The 17,235-nt window shown below is 52.4% G+C and overlaps 2 protein-coding genes across 12 annotated transcripts in view; one reads left to right on the top strand and one right to left on the bottom strand.

The window, feature by feature from the left end:
• Nucleotides 1-17,235, bottom strand: part of EXOSC5 (exosome component 5) — a 31,176-nt gene that overhangs the window by 9,721 nt on the left and 4,220 nt on the right. For 2 of the 4 annotated variants that reach the window (XR_013410724.1, XR_013410722.1), the window contains exons 2-4: nt 16,906-17,019; nt 15,589-15,710; nt 13,299-13,650 (exon numbers count right to left, since the gene is read on the bottom strand). Coding sequence is in view for 1 of the 4 variants with exons in the window: in XM_015124026.3 (XP_014979512.2) it covers nt 10,338-10,430; nt 11,210-11,299; nt 13,510-13,650; nt 15,589-15,710; nt 16,906-17,019 (560 nt within the window). In the remaining 3 variants the exon portion in view is untranslated. Of the gene's footprint in view, nt 1-5,665; nt 5,763-10,097; nt 10,431-11,209; nt 11,300-13,126; nt 13,651-15,588; nt 15,711-16,905; nt 17,020-17,235 lie in introns of those variants that run through there. The other 2 variants (XM_015124026.3, XR_013410723.1) reach the window with 2 other exon arrangements.
• Nucleotides 80-7,828, top strand: TMEM91 (transmembrane protein 91). 8 transcript variants are annotated; one of them, XM_015124017.3, is made up of 5 exons: nt 553-709; nt 2,104-2,342; nt 6,560-6,709; nt 7,310-7,381; nt 7,609-7,828. In XM_015124017.3, exons 2-4 carry the CDS (start codon nt 2,133-2,135, stop codon nt 7,367-7,369), a joined length of 420 nt encoding a protein of 139 aa, XP_014979503.1. In that variant the 5' UTR covers nt 553-709; nt 2,104-2,132; the 3' UTR covers nt 7,370-7,381; nt 7,609-7,828.

The following is a 17,235-nucleotide window of genomic DNA, read 5'->3' on the forward strand; positions in this document are numbered from 1 at the left end:
CCAAACTAAAATAGCAGCGACAACAACAACAACAACAACAAAACGCGGAGCTACTGAGAGGAGGAATGAATGCGATGATGAATGTAAAGCGTTTCACACAGGGCTTGGGTACAGTCTGCTCTCAATGAACCAATGATATGCCCTTAGGCAATTTACCTAACCTCGGCTTGCAGTTTACTCCCGCGTGAAACGGACAATAAACAATTATGCCTCTTAGGGTTTTGCTGAGGAATACATGTGTATGTAAGTTTATTTGCAAAGCACTTAGAACAGGGCGCACTGTCCTTGTTGCTGTTATTATTATTGGCTATTATTGCGCAAAGGGGAAGGGAGGCGGGGCCAAGCCGGGAAGGCCCTGGAGAATCAGGGGTGCCCTCTGCTCCGGCAGAGCTTGGGCCTGGACTCACGAGGAAGGGGCTACCGTTCTCCGAGGATTCCCGCCTGCTCCCAGACCCCCGGGAGTCGTAGGAACCCGCTCCTGGACGCTGAAGTCGGCTTTCAGGTCCCCCTCGCCGGACGCTGCGGAGGGACAGAGCCTGGGAGGCCGTCGCCCCGCCCCGTCCCCGCCCCCGCACGCAGCGGGACCGGGGCGCCGAGACCCGCGAAGAGCAAAGCGCCAGGTCCCCGCGCCCCTCGGACCCTCGGTGGCAGGGTCTGGGCGGGTGACATTGCGGGGGTTCAGGAGGCCCCCGGCCTCTTATCGTGAGCGGTGAGCGAGGGGCGTAGGTGGGTGGGGGTCACAGTCCCTCCCCTGGGTCCTGGCGTTGGGGATGAGAGGGCAAAGCTTTGGCGAGGAAATCGGCTCAGTCAAGGTTTGGAATGAGCGGGCAGGAGGCTTGGGGACCTCCCAGGGGGATCGTAGGACAAGAAGAATATTCTTTCTGGTTGTGTTGCGTGTGTACGTGTATGTGTGCTGGGGTTGAGGGTGTTTGTGGGGCCAGGTGTGCCAAGGATTCTGGAGAGCTGGTGCGTGTGTGGGAGTTGTGTGGAGTCATGGGTGTGTGGGTGGAGTAGGGCAGGGATGCCTGGGCCTGATGAGTGAGGCAGGCATGCAAGAGGTCATGAGAATAGGGGAAAGGGCCAGGGTGCGTGTGTGTGCACAGGTGTCTGTGGTTTGTGATGCAGTGGGGAGTAGGGTTGTGCATGGAGTCAATTGGGATAAATGTGTAAGGAGGTTGGGGGCCTGAAAGGGATGCTGACGTTTGGGGAAAATATGCAAGGAGTCCTTTGGGAGATGAATGTGTGGAGGTGGAGGCTGGGCTTGCCTAGATGGGGCTGTGTGGCAGGGGACTTCGGGGGGCAGGTCTAGGGGACAGAGGAGGGGGAATGTAGACTAGAGTGAAGTTCCAGGCAGCACTGGGGGCAGGGTATGGGTGTGTGCGTGACTGGGAGGGGTGCATGGACCTGGATAGGTGGTCACAGGGTATGAACCTGGGATGGGTGTTGGGGGTGTTCGTGGGGCAGGTAAGTGTGTAAGGCATGGTTCAACAGGTGCAACTTATTGGGTAAGTGTGATGGGTATGTGGCTTTTGCCTGAGAGAAATGCCCAGAATTTGGTTGGGTGCAGTGGCTTATGCCTGTAATCCCAGCACTTTGGGAGGCCGAGGCTGGTGGATCCCCTAAGGTCAGGAGTTCGAGACCAGCCTGGCTAACACAGTGAAACCCTGTCTCTACTAAAAATAATAATAATTTTAAAAAAATTAGGCGGGCATGGTGGTGGGTGCCTGTAATCCTAGCTACCTGGGAGGCTGAGGCAGGAGAATGGCTTGAACCCGTGAGGCAGAGGCTGCAGTGAGCTGAGATCGCACCACTGCACTCTAGTGGATCTGCAGTGGTGGATCTGCCTGGGCAACAGATCGAGACTTTGTCTCAAAAAAAAAAAAAAAAAAGAGAGAGAAATGCCCAAAATTGAATGTCCTAAGTTCTCTTTGTAACATGAGGCCAATCTTTTTTTCTCTCTGGGCCTCAGTTTCCCTATCTGTAAAATGGGTCTGAGGACCACTGCACTCACTGGTCTCTGCCTGGGTCTCTCTAAAGCAAGGGGTCAGAAGTTGAGTGAAGTGAGACTTTTACAACTTGTCTTTTTCTTCCCCCTACCCCTAGGAAACCCCTCTTGGAGTTTTCCCAAAGCCATGGACAGTCCTAGTCTTCGTGAGCTTCAACAGCCTCTGCTGGAGAGCACAGAATGTGAGACCCCTGCCCAGAAGCCTGGCAGGCATGAGCTGGGGTCCGCCTTAAGAGAGATAGCCTTTGCCGAGTCCCTGAGGGGTCTGCAGTTCCTGTCACCGCCTCTTCCCTCTGTGAGCGCTGGCCTGGGGGAACCAAGGCCCCCCGATGTTGAGGTAGGAACAGCAGACCTTAGTGGAAGGCATGGGAAGGGGCTGGAGTGAGCCCCACTACGGCCAGCATCTGGCAGGCTGACAGCTGTGCCGATCTGCCTTAGGCCTGGAGTCTCACTTCCCAGCTGTGCCTGGGCTTCTGAGATTTCCAGTTATGGTTCTTCTTGTTTTATGTCTCTCCTGGTTTCTTTACCTTTTTCTCTCCAGATTTGTCTCTCATCTTTGTTGCCTGGCCTTTGGCTTTGTCTTCCCTCTGATCTCTGACTCTGCTGCTTGGTGTCTTCAGAGTGCATGCACCTCTGGCTTTTGTCCACTCTGCTCTCTTTTTTTCTGTGTGTGTGTGTGTGTGTGTGTGTGTGTGTGTGAGAGAAGGTCTCGCTCTGCTGCCCAGGCTGGAGTGCAGTGGAGCGATCATAGTTTACTGCCACCTTGACCTCCTGGGCTCAAGTAATCCTCCCACCTCAGCCTCCTGAGTAGCTGGGACCACAGGCATGTGCCACCATGCCTGGCTAATTTTTTGGTATTTTTTGTAGAGAAGAGGTTTTGCCATGTTGCCCAGGCTGGTCTCAAACTCCTGAGCTCAAGCAATCTGCCTGCCGTGGCCTCCCAAAGTGCTGGGATTACAGGTGTAAGCCACCATGCCCAGCCTTCCCTTTTTTTTTTTTTTTTTTTTAAAGTTAATGTCACTTTTTATAATTTCTCATTCCAGGCCAGGCACAATGGTTCACACTGGTAATCCCAGCACTTTGGGAAGGCGAGGCAGGACTGCTTGGGCCCAGGAGTTCTAGACTAGCCTGGGCAACATAGCGAGACTCCATCTTTATTTTTATTTAATTTTTCATTTTGTCCTCTGAAAATTAGCAAGACCCCGTTTAAAAAAAAAAAATTAACCAGGTGTGGGGGCGCGTTCCTGTAGTCTCAGCTACTCGGGAGGCTGAGGTGGGAGGATCACTTGAGCCCAGGAGGTAGAGGCTGCAATGAGCTATGACCATACCACCTTACTCCAGCCTGGGCAACAGAGCGAGACAGACAGAAAGAAAGAAAGAGAGAGAGGGAGAGAGAGAGAGAAAGAGAAAGGGAGGGAGGGAGGAAGGAAAGAAAAGAGAGAAAGAGAGAAAGAAGGAAGGAAGAAGGAATGAAGGAAAGAAGGAAAGGAAAGAAGGAAAGGAAGGAAAGAAAGAAGGAAAGGAAGGAAGGAAAGAAGGAAAGGAAAGAAGGAAAGAAAGAAGGAAAGGAAGGAAGGAAAGAAGGAAAGAAGGGAAGGAAGGAAGGAGAAAGAAAGAAAGGAAGGAAAGAAAGAAAGAAGGAAAGAAGGGAAGGAAGAAAGGAGAGAAGGAAGAGAAGCAAGGCAGGCAGGCAGGCAACAATCACGATGAACTCTTATGGTTTCTGTTGGTCAGGAATTTGGGACTCAGTTGCATGGTTCTGCCTCTGGGTCTTTCATGAGGTTGCATTCAGCTGGTGGGTGGAACTAGAACAGTCAGGAGCTGGCTGGATACTTTTCTCTTTCTTCATGGTGTCTTAGGGCTTCCTTTTTTTTTGAGATGGAGTTTTGCCCTTGTTGCCCAGGTTGGAGTGCAATGGTGCAATCTCAGCTCACTGCAACCTCCGCCTCCTGGGTTCAAGCGAATTCCCCTGCCTCAGCCTCCCGAGTAGCTGGGATTACAGGCTTGTGTCACCATGCCCAGCTAATTTTGTATTTTTAGTAGAGACAGGGTTTCACTGTATTGCTCAGGTTGGTCTCAAACTCCTAACCTCAGGTGATCCATCCACCTCAGCCTCCCAAAGTGCTGGATTACAGGCGTGAGCCACTGTGCCCAGCCGAGTCTTAAGAGCTTCCATATGTGGTCCCTCCATATAAGCTGCTTTGGGATTCCTTACAGCATAACAGCTTCAGGGCAGTCAGGCTGCTTATGTACCTCCAGCCTGCAGCATGAATGTTGCAGCAAAGCAGAAGCTGCCTCACCTTTTCTGATTTCGCTTTGGAAGTCACGTAACATGACTTCCACCACATTCTATTAATTACAAGTGAGTCATGAGTCTGCTCAAATTCAAGGGGACGGGACACAGAACTCATCCCTTGATGGGAGGGATATCAAAGTCACATGGTAATAAAAGCATGTGGGACCAGGCGCTGTGGCTCATGCCTGTAATCCCAACACTTTGGGAGGCCAAGACAAATGAACTGCTTGAGGTCAGGAGTTCAAGACCAGCCTGACCAATGTAGTGAAAGCCCATCTCTACTAAAAATACAAAAATTAGGCTGGACTCGGTGGCTCACGCCTGTAATCCCAGCACTTTGAGAGGCTGAGGCGGGCGGATCACGAGGTCAGGAGTTCAAGACCAGCCTGGCCAACACGGTGAAACCCAGTCTCTACTAAATAAAAAAATACAAAAATTAGCCAGGTGTGGTGGTGCACACCTGTAATCCCAGCTACTCAGGAGGCTGAGGCAGGAGAATCACTTGAACCTGGGAGGTGGAGGTTGCAGTGAGCGGAGATCGAGCCACTGCACTCCAGCCTGGGCAAGAGCGAGACTCCCGTCTCAAAAAAAAAAAAAAGGTTTAAAAATCTAGACTGTACATTAGTTTCCAGCTGGCAGGTTTGCCCTAATCATTTAGGCCATTGGAGCATTTTATAATCTCAATCTTTTATTTATTTATTAGAGACAGGGTCTTGCTCCATTGCTCAGGCTGGAGGGCAGACATGTGATCATAGCTCACTGGAGTCTCAAACTTCTGGGCTCAAGCCATCCTCCTGCCTCAGCTTCCCAAGTAGCTGAGACTATAGGCACAAGACACCATGCCTAGCTCATTTTTTTTATGTTTTTTGAGATGGAGTCTCACTCTGTTGCCCAGGCTGGAGTGCAGTAGCGCAATCTCGGCTCACTGCAAGCTCTGCCTGCCAGGTTCATGCCATTCTTCTGCTTCAGCCTCCCGAGTAGCTGGGACTACAGGTGCGTGCCACCACACCCAGCTAATTTTGTTTTTGTATTTTTAGTAGAGGTGGGGTTTCACTGTGTTAGCCAGGATGGTCTCCATCTCCTGACCTCACGATCTGCCATCCTTGGCCTCACAAAGTGCTGGGATTACAAGCGTGAGCCACTGTACCCGGCCCATGCCTAGCTAATTTTTAAATTTTTTTGTAGAGATGGGGTCTGCTATATTGCCCAGGCTGGTCTCAAACTTCTGGCTTCAAATGATCCTCCTGCCTTGGCCTCCCTAAGTGTTGGGATGACCGGTGTGAGCCACTGTGCCTGGCCAATAATCTCCATCTTTTTGCAGTTTCCTTGTTTCAGTGGCGTTTGTCCCCATTCAGGGGCTTTTCTTTTTGACACAGAGTCTTGCTCTGTCGCCCATGCTGGAGTGCTGTGGCTCCATCTCAGCTCACTGCAACCTCCACCTCCTGGGTTCAAGTGATTCTCCTGCCTCAGCCTCCTGAGTAGCTGGGATTACAGGGGCACCCCACCATGCCCAGCTAATTTTTTTATTTTTAGTAGAGACGAGGTTTCACCATGTTGGCCAGGCTGGTCTCCAACTCCCGACCTCAGGTGATCCACGCACCTTGGTCTCCCAAAGTGCTGGGATTACAGGCATGAGCCACTGCGCCCGGTCATTCAGGGGCTTTTCACTCAGACATTATAAACAATTGTAGCATCCATGATTGGATCCGTGAACCCCTTGAAAATGAACTGAAAACTCTGGGTGTGGTTGGGGCTCTTCTCTGGAGACCTGAAGCTTCTCTGAAGCTTCCCTTTAGAGGGCTCCAGGAAACAAATGTCAAAAGTCCATCTCTGGCCAGGTGTGGTGGCTCATGCCTGTAATCCCAGCACTCTGGGAGGCCGAGACGGGTGCATCACCTGAGGTCAGGAGTTCAAGACCATCCTGGCCAACTTGGTGAAACACTGTCTCTACTAAAAATACAAAATTAGCCAGGTATGATGGCGCGTGCCTGTAATCCCAGTTACTCGGGAAGCTGAGGCAGGAGAATCATTTGGACCTGGGAGGCAGTGAGCTGAGACTGTGCCATTGTACTCCAGCTTGGGTGACAGAGCGAAACCCTATCTCAAACACCAAAAGCCCATCTCTGAACATTTTTTTCTCTTTGTATCTCTGGGGAAGCCCTGGGGGCAGGTATTGGCCTTTGAGGGCTATGGAGAGCAGAGCAATGGGGCAGGAAAGGTGGCTGGAGATGCCCACCTGGGCACTTTCCTGCCCATAGGACATGTCATCCAGTGACAGTGACTCGGACTGGGATGGCGGCAGCCGTCTTTCACCATTTCTACCCCACGACCACCTCGGCTTGGCTGTCTTCTCCATGCTGTGTTGTTTCTGGCCTGTGGGCATCGCTGCCTTCTGTCTAGCCCAGAAGGTCAGTCTGTGTGTGGGACTTGGAGGGGACTGGGCATAAAAGAGAAAAATGCCCCACACAAACAAAGAGCCATATACCTGAGGCGGGAAGGTGGAGGGCAGCCCAGAGTGTTAGTTAAGAACCTGAACTCAAATCCTGAGTCTGCCACTCTCTGCAATATATATATATTTTGAGTCTCACTTTGTTGCCCAGGCTGGAGTGCAGTGGTGCCATCTCGGCTCACTGCAACCTCCGCCTCCTGGGTTCAAGTGATTCTCTTGCCTCAGCCTCCTGAATAGCTGGGATTACAGACACGCGCCACCATGCCCGGCTAATTTTTGAATTTTTAGTAGAGACGGGGTTTCACCACGTTGGCCATGCTGGTCTTGAACTCCTGACCTCAAGTGATCCTCCCACCTTGGCCTCCCAAAGTGCTGGGATTACGGGCGTGAGCCACGGTGCCCAGATCTCTGCAAGATTTTGGGCAAGTCACTTAACTTCCCTGTGCCTCACTTTCCTCATCTGTAAAGTGGGAATAATTGCTACCTCTAGGCCAATGTGAGAATCAAATGAGTTAGAACAGTGGCATATACCATTTTAATGTTTTTATTAATCACTCAGCATCCCCAGTGCCTGACCTATAGTAGGTGCTACGTATCTGCTTTTGGAATACATGCATGAATGAATGAATGGGTATGTTGGGTGGGGAGACCAGGGGAAGGGTCTGGGACTGAGGGGATGCCTGGGTCACTGCTGCCCACTGCCTCTACAGACCAACAAGGCTTGGGCCAAGGGGGACATCCAGGGGGCAGGGGCCGCCTCCCGCCGTGCCTTCCTGCTGGGGGTCCTCGCCGTCGGGCTGGGCGTGTGCACGTATGCGGCTGCCCTGGTGACCCTGGCCGCCTACCTTGCCTCCCGAGACCCGCCCTAGTTGCCCCTACAGCCCTCACTGTGAACCCTGAGGCCGGCAGCCCAGCAAATCTGTGGGCAGAGAGTGGAGAATCTTGGCGGATGAGGCTGCAGCGGCGGCAGGAGCATCTAGAAACGGGAGCGAGCTGGACTGGAACCCCTCCCCTTCCTGGCCACCGCTCATCGGGCGGCAGCAACGTGAGATTAAACACCAGACACTCTTGCAGCAAACCAGAGTCTGTTCATGTGTGTGAGAGGATGGAAGGGGTTGGGAGTGCTTGAGACCAACAGGGGACTGACTGGTCAGGGTGACGGGCTGTGGTGGGCATCCCCAGGGTGCTTGCCCCCTGAGACCTGAGCTGGAAAAGGGGAAGAGGACTTTTTTTTTTTTTTTTTGAGAGATGGTCTCCCTGTTGTCCAGGCTGGAGTGCTGTGGCACAATCACGGCTCACTGCAGCCTTGAACCCCTGGGCTCAAGCAATCTTCCTGATTGAGCCCAGGAACCTCCCAAGTAGCCAGGACTACAGGCACCTGCCACCACACCCAGCTGATTATTAAAAAAAAAAATTTTTTTTTTTTGTAAAGACAAGGCATCATCGCTACATTGCCCAGGCTGGTCTGAAACTCCTGGGCTCAACTGATCCTCCCGCCTTGGCCTCCCAAAGCTGAGATTACAGGCATGAGCGGCCATGCCTGCCGGTTTCTAAACAGCAGGATGTTCTCATTCCAATATTGGTGGTTAGCAGAGAACTGGAGAGAGCTGAGTTCCAAGCCCTTACTCCTCTACCTGTTAGCTATGTAAGCTTGGCCCAAGTGACTTCTCTTGAAGCCTCATTTTTTCTCCTCTGTAAAATGGGACTTTCTGCACATCTCGGGCTGTAGTGAGGATTAAAGGCATCATATATGGAAATGACTGCTGTTGCTGTCTCCCTCTGAGCTTTTTTTTTTTTATTTTTTTGAGACAGGATCTCCCTCTGTCACCCAGATTGGAGTGCAGTGGCACGATCTTGGCTCACTGCAGCCTCAACCTTCCAGGCTCAAGTGATCCTCCCACCTCAGCCTCCCAAGGAGCTGGGACCACAGGCGTGTGCCACAATGCCTGGCTAATTTTTTGTATTTTTAATTTTTTTTTGGGACGGAGTCTTGCTCTGTTGCCAGGCTGGAGTGTAATGGCGCAATCTTGGCTCACTGCAACCTCCGCCTTCTGGTTTAAGCGATTCTCCTGCCTCAGCCTCCTGAGTAGCTGGGATTACAGGCGCGCACCACCGCACCTGGCTGATTTTTGTATTTTTTAGTAGAGATGGATTTTCACCATGTTGGTCAGGTTGGTCTCGAACTCCTGACCTCAGGTGATCCACCAACCTCAGCCTCCCAAAGTGCTGGGATTACAGGCGTGAGCCACCGAGCCTGACCTTTGTTGCTTGATAATATCTAGCCCCTCTTAGTGTGCTTAGTGAGCACTTCCTATGTGCCTTTGCTAAGTGCTTGTGGCAGATGTGTTTTCCCTGTCCAGGTGCCAACACTTCCATGTTTCCTTAAGGATGCATCCATTTCCCTATCGCAGGCCATTTGGTTTGAATGGGACTGCCTCCAACTCCAGGCAGGGTTTGGCCCCGTCTCTACTAAAAATACAAAAATTAGGCTGGGCAGAGTGGCTCACATCTGTAATCCCAGCACTTTGGGCAGCCCAGGCAGGCAAATCACCTGAGGTCAGGATTTCGAGACCAGCCTGGCAAACATGGTGAAACCACATCTCTACTAAAAATACAAAAATTAGGCCAGGCACGACGGCTCATGCCTGTAATCCCAGCACTTTGGGAGGCAGAGGTGGGCAGATCACCTGAGGTCGGGAGTTAGAGATCAGCCTGACCAACATGGAGAAACCCCGTCTCTACTAAAAATACAAAAATGAGCCGGGTGTGGTGGCATGCGCCTGTAATCCCAGCTACTCAGGAGGCTGAGGCAGGAGAATCACTTGAACCTGGGAGGCGGAGGTTGCAGTGAGCCGAGATCACCCCACTGCACTCTAGCCTGGGCAACAGAACGAGATTCCGTCGCAAAACAAAACAAAACAAGACAGAGACTGTAACAACAGCCCCATCTCACAGGGTTAGTGGGTGAGATTCCCCCCATGGCTTACAAGGTCCCACCTGCATGCTTGCCCGTTCCCCGCAGCCCCATCTGCTCTCCTGCTCTTGCTCACTGGCTCTGGCCACCCTGTTCACCAAGCTGGTCCCCAGTCCCTGGGGGCTCCTTCCCCACGTTAACCAAGAGCTCATGCCCTTTCCTCCTTCAGGGCCCCTCTGAGGTGCCCTGCTCTGTGGAGGCACTGATGCCTGAGGTACTGAATTTGCCCTCCATAAAGGGACTCTCCCAAACTCCTGTTCCCTGCTTTTTACTTTGTTATAGATTTACTACCATCTGACAAATTCCAGTTTAGCTCCCTGCTCCTCTGGGATCTCACTAGCAGGGCCTGCACACAATGGGTGCTCAACAGACATTTGTTAAAGTGAATTAATTTATTGACTCATCTATTCCATAAATGTGAGCTCCTCTGAATGTTATCCTTGCTGGGGGCTGTCACAGGCCAAGGCCTCCCCACAGGAGCCCTGTGGTTACAGAGCTGCAGGCTCACAGGAGCCCACAGGACAGAGAGGCAAGGCTGGGCTGCTGGTTTGCTTCAGGCTACAGGGGGTGAGTGGGTGGAGGCAGTGGGAGCGGCCCTTTGCCCCAGCTTGCCTCAGCTCTTGGAGTAACGCCTCTGCAGCGATTCCCGGTAGAAGCGGAAGACGTGTTGCGAAGCGGCCTGGGCCGCAGCCAGGCACTGCTGGAGCTGTGCGGGAGAGACCGGTCAGTGCTGGGGGCTGAGCCCTGCATGCACACGTGACTTAGTTGACCCAGGAGTTTCTGCTGACCCCACCTGACTCCCTTAACCTCCCATCACTCCCCCGCCCCCAAGTGAGGCAGGTGGTGAGGGATTATTTCCCATTTCATGAGCTGTTTTTTAGAGATCAGGAAAAGGGCGAAGGGCTTTAAGATCAGATTCTGACAGCAACAGGACTCAGACCAATCAGGTATCCTCAGACCTTGGAGGCCCCAGCTTCGCAGAGCTATGGAATTGGAGAGTGCACAGAATTGGAGTGGTCTTGGGATTTTACAGCCATGGGCCCCTTGAGCCTAAATAATCTAAGAGCCACGGAATCAAGAGACTCCCAGTCTTCACTGCCATGTATTCCTAGATTCCTGAAGTCCAGGTTGGACATGCTTTTGCAGACAGTCTGGTCCAAGAGTTTCCAGGCTCTGTCTCTTAGCCTGAGACCCAGAATTCCCGTGGCTCACCACTCTGAGCTGGGAGCTGGGGGACCATCACAGGCCCTCTTCTGACTTCAAACAGAGCTCATCCTCTTTTTGCCTGTCTCATAAATTGGGCTTCCCTTAAACATTTCCGCAAAGGTTTCTGGGACCATGAAGTTTGAAAACTCCCTCTTTTTTACAAGAAGAAATGTAAGAGGCTCTCCTGAGGCCTCTCAGAATCCAGGGCAGAGTTGGGACAAGACCGTATATCAGTGGGAAGGAAGGTTCTGGCTTTTCGCCTCATCCCCATGCTGGTACCTCAGAGTCCGAGTAGAGCCCCTTGGTGCTGGACATCAGCAGCTTCCGTTCCACGCTGTCCAGGGCAAAGGTCAGGACTGCCCGGGCCTCCTAGGTACAAGGGGTAGAAGGTGGAGGGGGACCTAGGACCTTCCCCCCAGATAAAATCTCAGCCAGTGCTTTGGCCAGGCACAGTGGCTCATGACAATACTCTCAGCACTTTGGAAGGCCGAGGCAGGACACTGATTGAGGCCAGGAATTCAAGACTAGTATGGGCAAAAGAGGAAGACCCCATCTCTTAAAAAACAAAACAAAACAAAAAACAAAAACACAAACAAAAACAAAGAAAACAAAAAAAAAAAGTAGCTGGACATGGGGGTGCATGTCTGAGTTCCCAGCTACTCAGGAGGCAGAGGTGGGAGGACTGCTTGAGCCCAGGAGTTTGAAGCTTCAGTGAGCTGTGATCGTACTACACTCCAGCATGGGCGACAGTGAGACCCTGTCTCAACACCCCGCTTCCCACCACACACCTGCAGCCAGTCCCACTGAGGGGACTCCGGACCCTTGGCCTCCAGGCCTCTCCCTTTCCACAGCCAGGTGCTCACCTATCAAGCATGAAGCGCAGTCATTTTTTGTCTACACCACTCCTTCCCTATTTCCCCGGGTATAGCCCTCTGCCTTTCCTTTGTAGAACTGTACTCCATGCCCCTTATTCCAACCACGCGGTTCTGACAGGGGCTTTCAAGCTTAGTATTCCTGCCCCAAGGGGCTAGCCACAGTGCCACTCACTTATCTGGTGCCTCTCGGCCTCCCAGTCACCCTTCCATGCTCTGCCCCACAGGGGCTGGAAGCCAGCAAGCTGTATGTCCCAGACTCCCTTACCAGCTAGTTTCCAGCAGTAATGAGGTGGGAGAATGGAAGAAGAGCAGCACCCTGGTCCTCACTGACAATGGCAGGCGCTGATGGCCGTGGCTGTGTGACAGCCATGGAGGTGGGGTGGGTTCTGGACCTCAGTGGCCAGGGCAGAGGCAGGACATGCTATGTGCATGCAGAACCAATTGAGATGATGTCTCCAACATGACAGAGCAGGAGCTGGCTCGCAGGTTCAGCCCAGGTCTGGGAGGGGTTTCTCATCTTTGGGTGTCACTCCTGGTTCCTTTTTCCTCCTCTAGCTCCTCCAACACTGTTGTTACAAAGTCCCTGCATTTAACTCCCTCCATCTGAAACTCTCCAAGTGGTTTCTGTCTTCTTGACTGGAGGGGACCATTATAGCACTGGGCAGAAAACTCAGAATAACCTGAGCTTAGGACACTGCACCTGAGCCGACGAGGAAAGCTCTCTTGTCTTCTTGTTTGCTTTTGAGCCTCTTAAGATGGAAATGGAACGTAAGGGGTCAGTCCCAGCCTCAGGAGAGATGCTGGCCGAGAGAATGAAGCTGACGTGGAGAGAAAGGCAGGGATGAGAAGTGAAGCAAGGACATCCTGATGCTGTTTAATGTCCTGGTTTTATTTTTTTTTTGAGATGGAGTTTCACTCTTTCACCCAGGCTGGAGTGAAGTGGCGCGATCTTAGCTCACTGCAACCTCCACCCTTTGGGTTCAAGTGATTCTCATGCCTCAGCCTCCCGAGTAGCTGGGATTACAGGCACGTGCCACCATGCCAAGCCAACCTTTGTATTTTTAGTAGAGATGGGGTTTCGCCATGTCGGCCAGGCTGGTCTCGAACTCCTGGCCTCAGGTGATCTCCCGCCTCAGACTCCCAAAATGCTGGGATTACAGGTGTAAGCCACCACACCCGGACATACATTTCCTTTCTAGTTTATTTATTTATATTTTGAGATGGAGTTTCACTCTTGTTGCCCAGGCCGGAGTGCAATGGCGCGATCTTGGCTCACCACAACCTCCACCTCCCGGATGCAGGTGATTCTCCTGCCTCAGACTCCTGAGTAGCTGAGATTACAGGCATGCACCACCACACCACACCTGGCTAATTTTGTATTTTTAGTAGAGACGGGGTTTCTCCATGTTGGTCAGGCTGGTCTTGAACTCCTGATCTCAGATGATCTGCCCACCTCGGCCTTCCAAAGTGCTGGGATTACAGGTGTGAGCCACCGCACCCGGCCCCACATTTCCTTTCTAATTAAGCAAGTTTGAGCTGGGTTTCTAGCACTTGCTGCTAAATGAACCACGACGATAAGAGCAGCCCTTGCTAAGTGGGATCGAGGTGGCATGAGCCTATTATCTGCAGAGAAGTGAGGCCTGGAGGAAGGGAGGGGGAGCTGTCTGGCCTCTGCCCTTCAGCCACCCCAATCTTCACACCTACCTTTTCTTGCTTGGATGTAGGATCCAGTACGAGAGTCCCATCAGAGTCTAGGGCGCAGGTGACCCCACAGAAGAGAGCCCGCATGGGCACACCTGCATCCACCAATGCCATGCAGGCGGCATTCAGACAACAGGCCAGGAGCTGAGCACCACAGGCAATGGTTAAGTTTCTTTTTTTTTTTTTTTTTTTTGGAGATGGAGTTTTGCTCTTGTTGCCCAGCCTGCAGTGCAATGGTGTGATCTCAGCTCACTGCAATCTCCACCTCCCGGGTTCAAGCGATTCTTCTGCCTCAGCCCCCTGAGTAGCTGGGATTACAGGCATGTACCACCACACCCGGCTAATCTTTGTATTCTTAGTAGAGACGGGGTATCACCATGTTGGCCAGGCTGGTCTCAAACTCCTGACCTCAGGTGATCCACCTGCCTCGGCCTCCCAAAGTGCTGGGATTACAGGCATGAGCCACTGTGCCCAGCCTAAGAAGTTTCTACTGTAGGCCTGGCCAGCAGAGCAGATCCATGCCTCCCCCGACCAGGCTGATGCCTGTGGCAGACATCACTAATCGGTCACAGAAGGGCAGTATGGCAAGAGTGCTTAAAAGTGGTCTGGGGATCAAGTAGCCCTGGGTTCCAGACCCAGTTTTGCTCTCTCAGCTGTGTGACTTTGAACAAATGACTTAGAGTCTCAATCTCCTCATCTGTTAGACGGGGAATATAATATTCAACAGGTATGTACTGAAGTACGTACCACACATTTGTTGGCAAGTAGGGTCAGAGAAGGGAAGAAACCTTCCAAAGTCACGTGGGGGAGGCACTGGCAAAGCCAGGCTCAAAACTTGGGTAGCAGCCACTCTGCGGTGACAGAGCTGGCAGGGCAATGGAGGAAGAGCCATCGCGCTGCTGCCTGCAGGGAGCTCAAAGTGGAAAGACAGCACAGGTTGGGAGTCAGCTGGCTCTGCCTCAGTTTCCATGTGTGTCTTCTCCAGGCGGAGCAGGCCACACAAAGGCCACAGCTTTAGAGTCAGCCGGTTCCAGTTCTGCTGCTGATCCTCCACCACTTCCTCTGGGCTTTACTTTCCCCTTCTGTAAAATGGGGTCACAATACTTTCTCTCTCTGCCCATCCATAAAATGTCTATCCAGTTCAGGGTCATGTTCCAGTAAAGCCTTCTACAGTGCCTAATTCTGGTCCTCAACCTCAACCTCCCTCACCTCAGACAGGGAGATCTTTCAAGGCCAAGCTTCTGACTCAGCCGCTGTCTGCTCAGGGCGCCCCCAGCACTGAGGGCCTGAAATCCACTGAGGTGCCGAGTAGAAGTGATTGCCAGCCGGGCACAGTAGCTCACGCCTGTAATCCCAGCACTTTGGACGGCCAAGGTGGGCTGATCACTTGAGGTCAGGAGTTCGAGACCAGGCTGGTCAACACGGCAAAACCCCATCTCTACTAAAAATACAAAAATTAGCCTGCTGTGATGGCGGGCACCTGTAACTCCAGCTACTCAGGAGGCTAAAGCATGGGAATCGCTTGAGCCCGGGAGGCAGAGGTTGCAGTAAGCTGACACTGCACCACTGCACTCCAGCCTGGGCGACAGAGTGAGCCTGTCTCAAAAACAAACAAACAAAGAAAAAACCAAAAACACAAAAGTGATTGGCACAGGCTCTGGAGTCAGACGGGCCTGGGCTTGAGTCCCGCCTGTGCGGCCTTCCAGCTGTGTGACCTTGGGCAAGCCCCTTCCCCTCTCTGGGCCTCAGTTTTGTCACCTAAAACATGCGAACATAAGAACACTCATCTGCCAGGGTCCTTGGGCTCTAGAACTAGACGGTCTGGGTCTAAGTCTTGGCTTTGCCACTTCCATGGGGATCATTAAGGGCATGTGCTATATTAAATGAGTTAATGTGTGTAAGGCACACAGAACAGTGCCTGCCACATAAGTAAGCACCCAGGGTGTTTGCTCTCCTTCTTCAGTGAGCTGGTACCTGTTAAGTGTTTGAAGTTTTTCTGGCTAGCAGACAGCATATATATAGCCACCAGAAGGGAAGCAATCAGGAGACTTCCTGGAGGAGGAGGCCTGGGAGAAAGGATACAGAGCCAGCATCGCTGACAACCTGCAGCACCACAGTGATGGAGGTGCGGGGGTGCAATGTGCCCAGGACCACCGCCTCGCACGTGTTCCTGATCAGCCGCTCCCGGCTCTTCTCTGCAACACCTGGGGAAATTGAAGAGCGGTTGTCAGGGTCTTCCCCTTCATGTGGCTCACCTTCCTCCATACGCCCCACCCAAACCCCTGGAAAGGGCCCACAGTCTCAGCCTGGGATGGTGCAGGTACCTGGGATGATGGAAGATTCCAGTAGGAAGAAGGCAAGGCCTGACTGCTGTCCACCGACCCCTGCTACCTCCAGCATCCACCAAAGGAACCATCCAGGGGAAGAAGACCTGGGAGTTCCATGTCTATGCTGCTACCCACGCCCACTCCCACCCTAGTAGGCCCAGCCAGTGGGGATTGAAGGATATGAGGGTAAAAGGGTGGAAAAACAGGTTAATGGGCCAGGCACAGGGGCTCATGTCTGTAATCCCAACACTTTGGGAGGATGAGGCGGGTGGATCACTTGAGGTCAGGAGTTTGACACCACCCTGACCAACATGGTGAAACGTTGTCTCTACTAAAAATACAAAAATTAGCCAGGCGTGACGGCTAACGCCTGTAATTCCAGCTACTCGGGAGGCTGAGACAGGAGAATTGCTTGAACCTGGGAGGCGGAGGTTGCAGTGAGCCGAGATCAAGCCACTGCACTCCAGCCTGGGCAACAGAGGGAGACTCCGTCTTAAAAATATGAAATTAAAATTTTTAAAAAATGGCTAAGCGCAGTGGCTTATGCCTGTAATCCCAGCACTTTGGGAGGCCAAGGTGGGCGGATCACGAGGTCAGAAGATCAAGACCATCCTAGCCAACATGGTGAAACCCCATCTCTATTAAAAAAATACAAAAAATTAGTGGGCATGGTGGCGTGCCCACCTCAACTCGAGAGGTTGAGGCAGGGGAATTGCTTGAACCCAGGAGGCAGAGGTTGCGGTTAGCCAAGATCGCGCCACTGCACTCCAGCCTGGGTGACAGAGTGAGACACCATCTCAAAATAAATAAATAAATAAATAAATAAATGAAAAGAAAAACAGGTTAATGGAATGAATGAGTGGAGGCAGAGAGAGGGAGAAAGAAGGAGGGAGAAATTAGAGGCAGAGAGAGAAGCAACAGAAGATGAGATACAGGGCAGAGAGTTAAAGACAGAAACAGCTGAGTGGGGACCAAAGCGGGGAGTGGAGACTCGGGGCAGCTGGTAGGGAAGAGCTGGGGGCCGGTTATGACAAACTGGGCACTATTCAGAGGTTCAGCAGGGCCCAATTACCAGGCAGCCCGATCTTCGGCCTCAGGATCACTTCGAGTGTGGCCTTGTTGAAGATCTCTTTGCTGACCTTCACCTCGGCCGGACCGTACACACCCGCCAGGACAGAGGTGTCACCTGAGGAGACAGCAGGGCGGGAGGGCCTCACTCACAGCTTCCCTGCTCCTGGGGCCCCATTCGTGGCACTGAGCATGATGGCCAGGGCTCCCCATGTCACCCCCGCCATTTGTTGGCAGTGATTCTTTGAGTACTCACTTCATTTCTCTGCCTGCGTATCCTCATTTGTAATATGGGGAAAATAGCAGTCGCTCCCCGCTAGCGTCTTGTGAGGAT

The sequence above is a fragment of the Macaca mulatta genome, chromosome 19 (genome assembly GCF_049350105.2).
Source record: "Macaca mulatta isolate MMU2019108-1 chromosome 19, T2T-MMU8v2.0, whole genome shotgun sequence".
NCBI classification, from domain to species: domain Eukaryota; kingdom Metazoa; phylum Chordata; class Mammalia; order Primates; family Cercopithecidae; genus Macaca; species Macaca mulatta.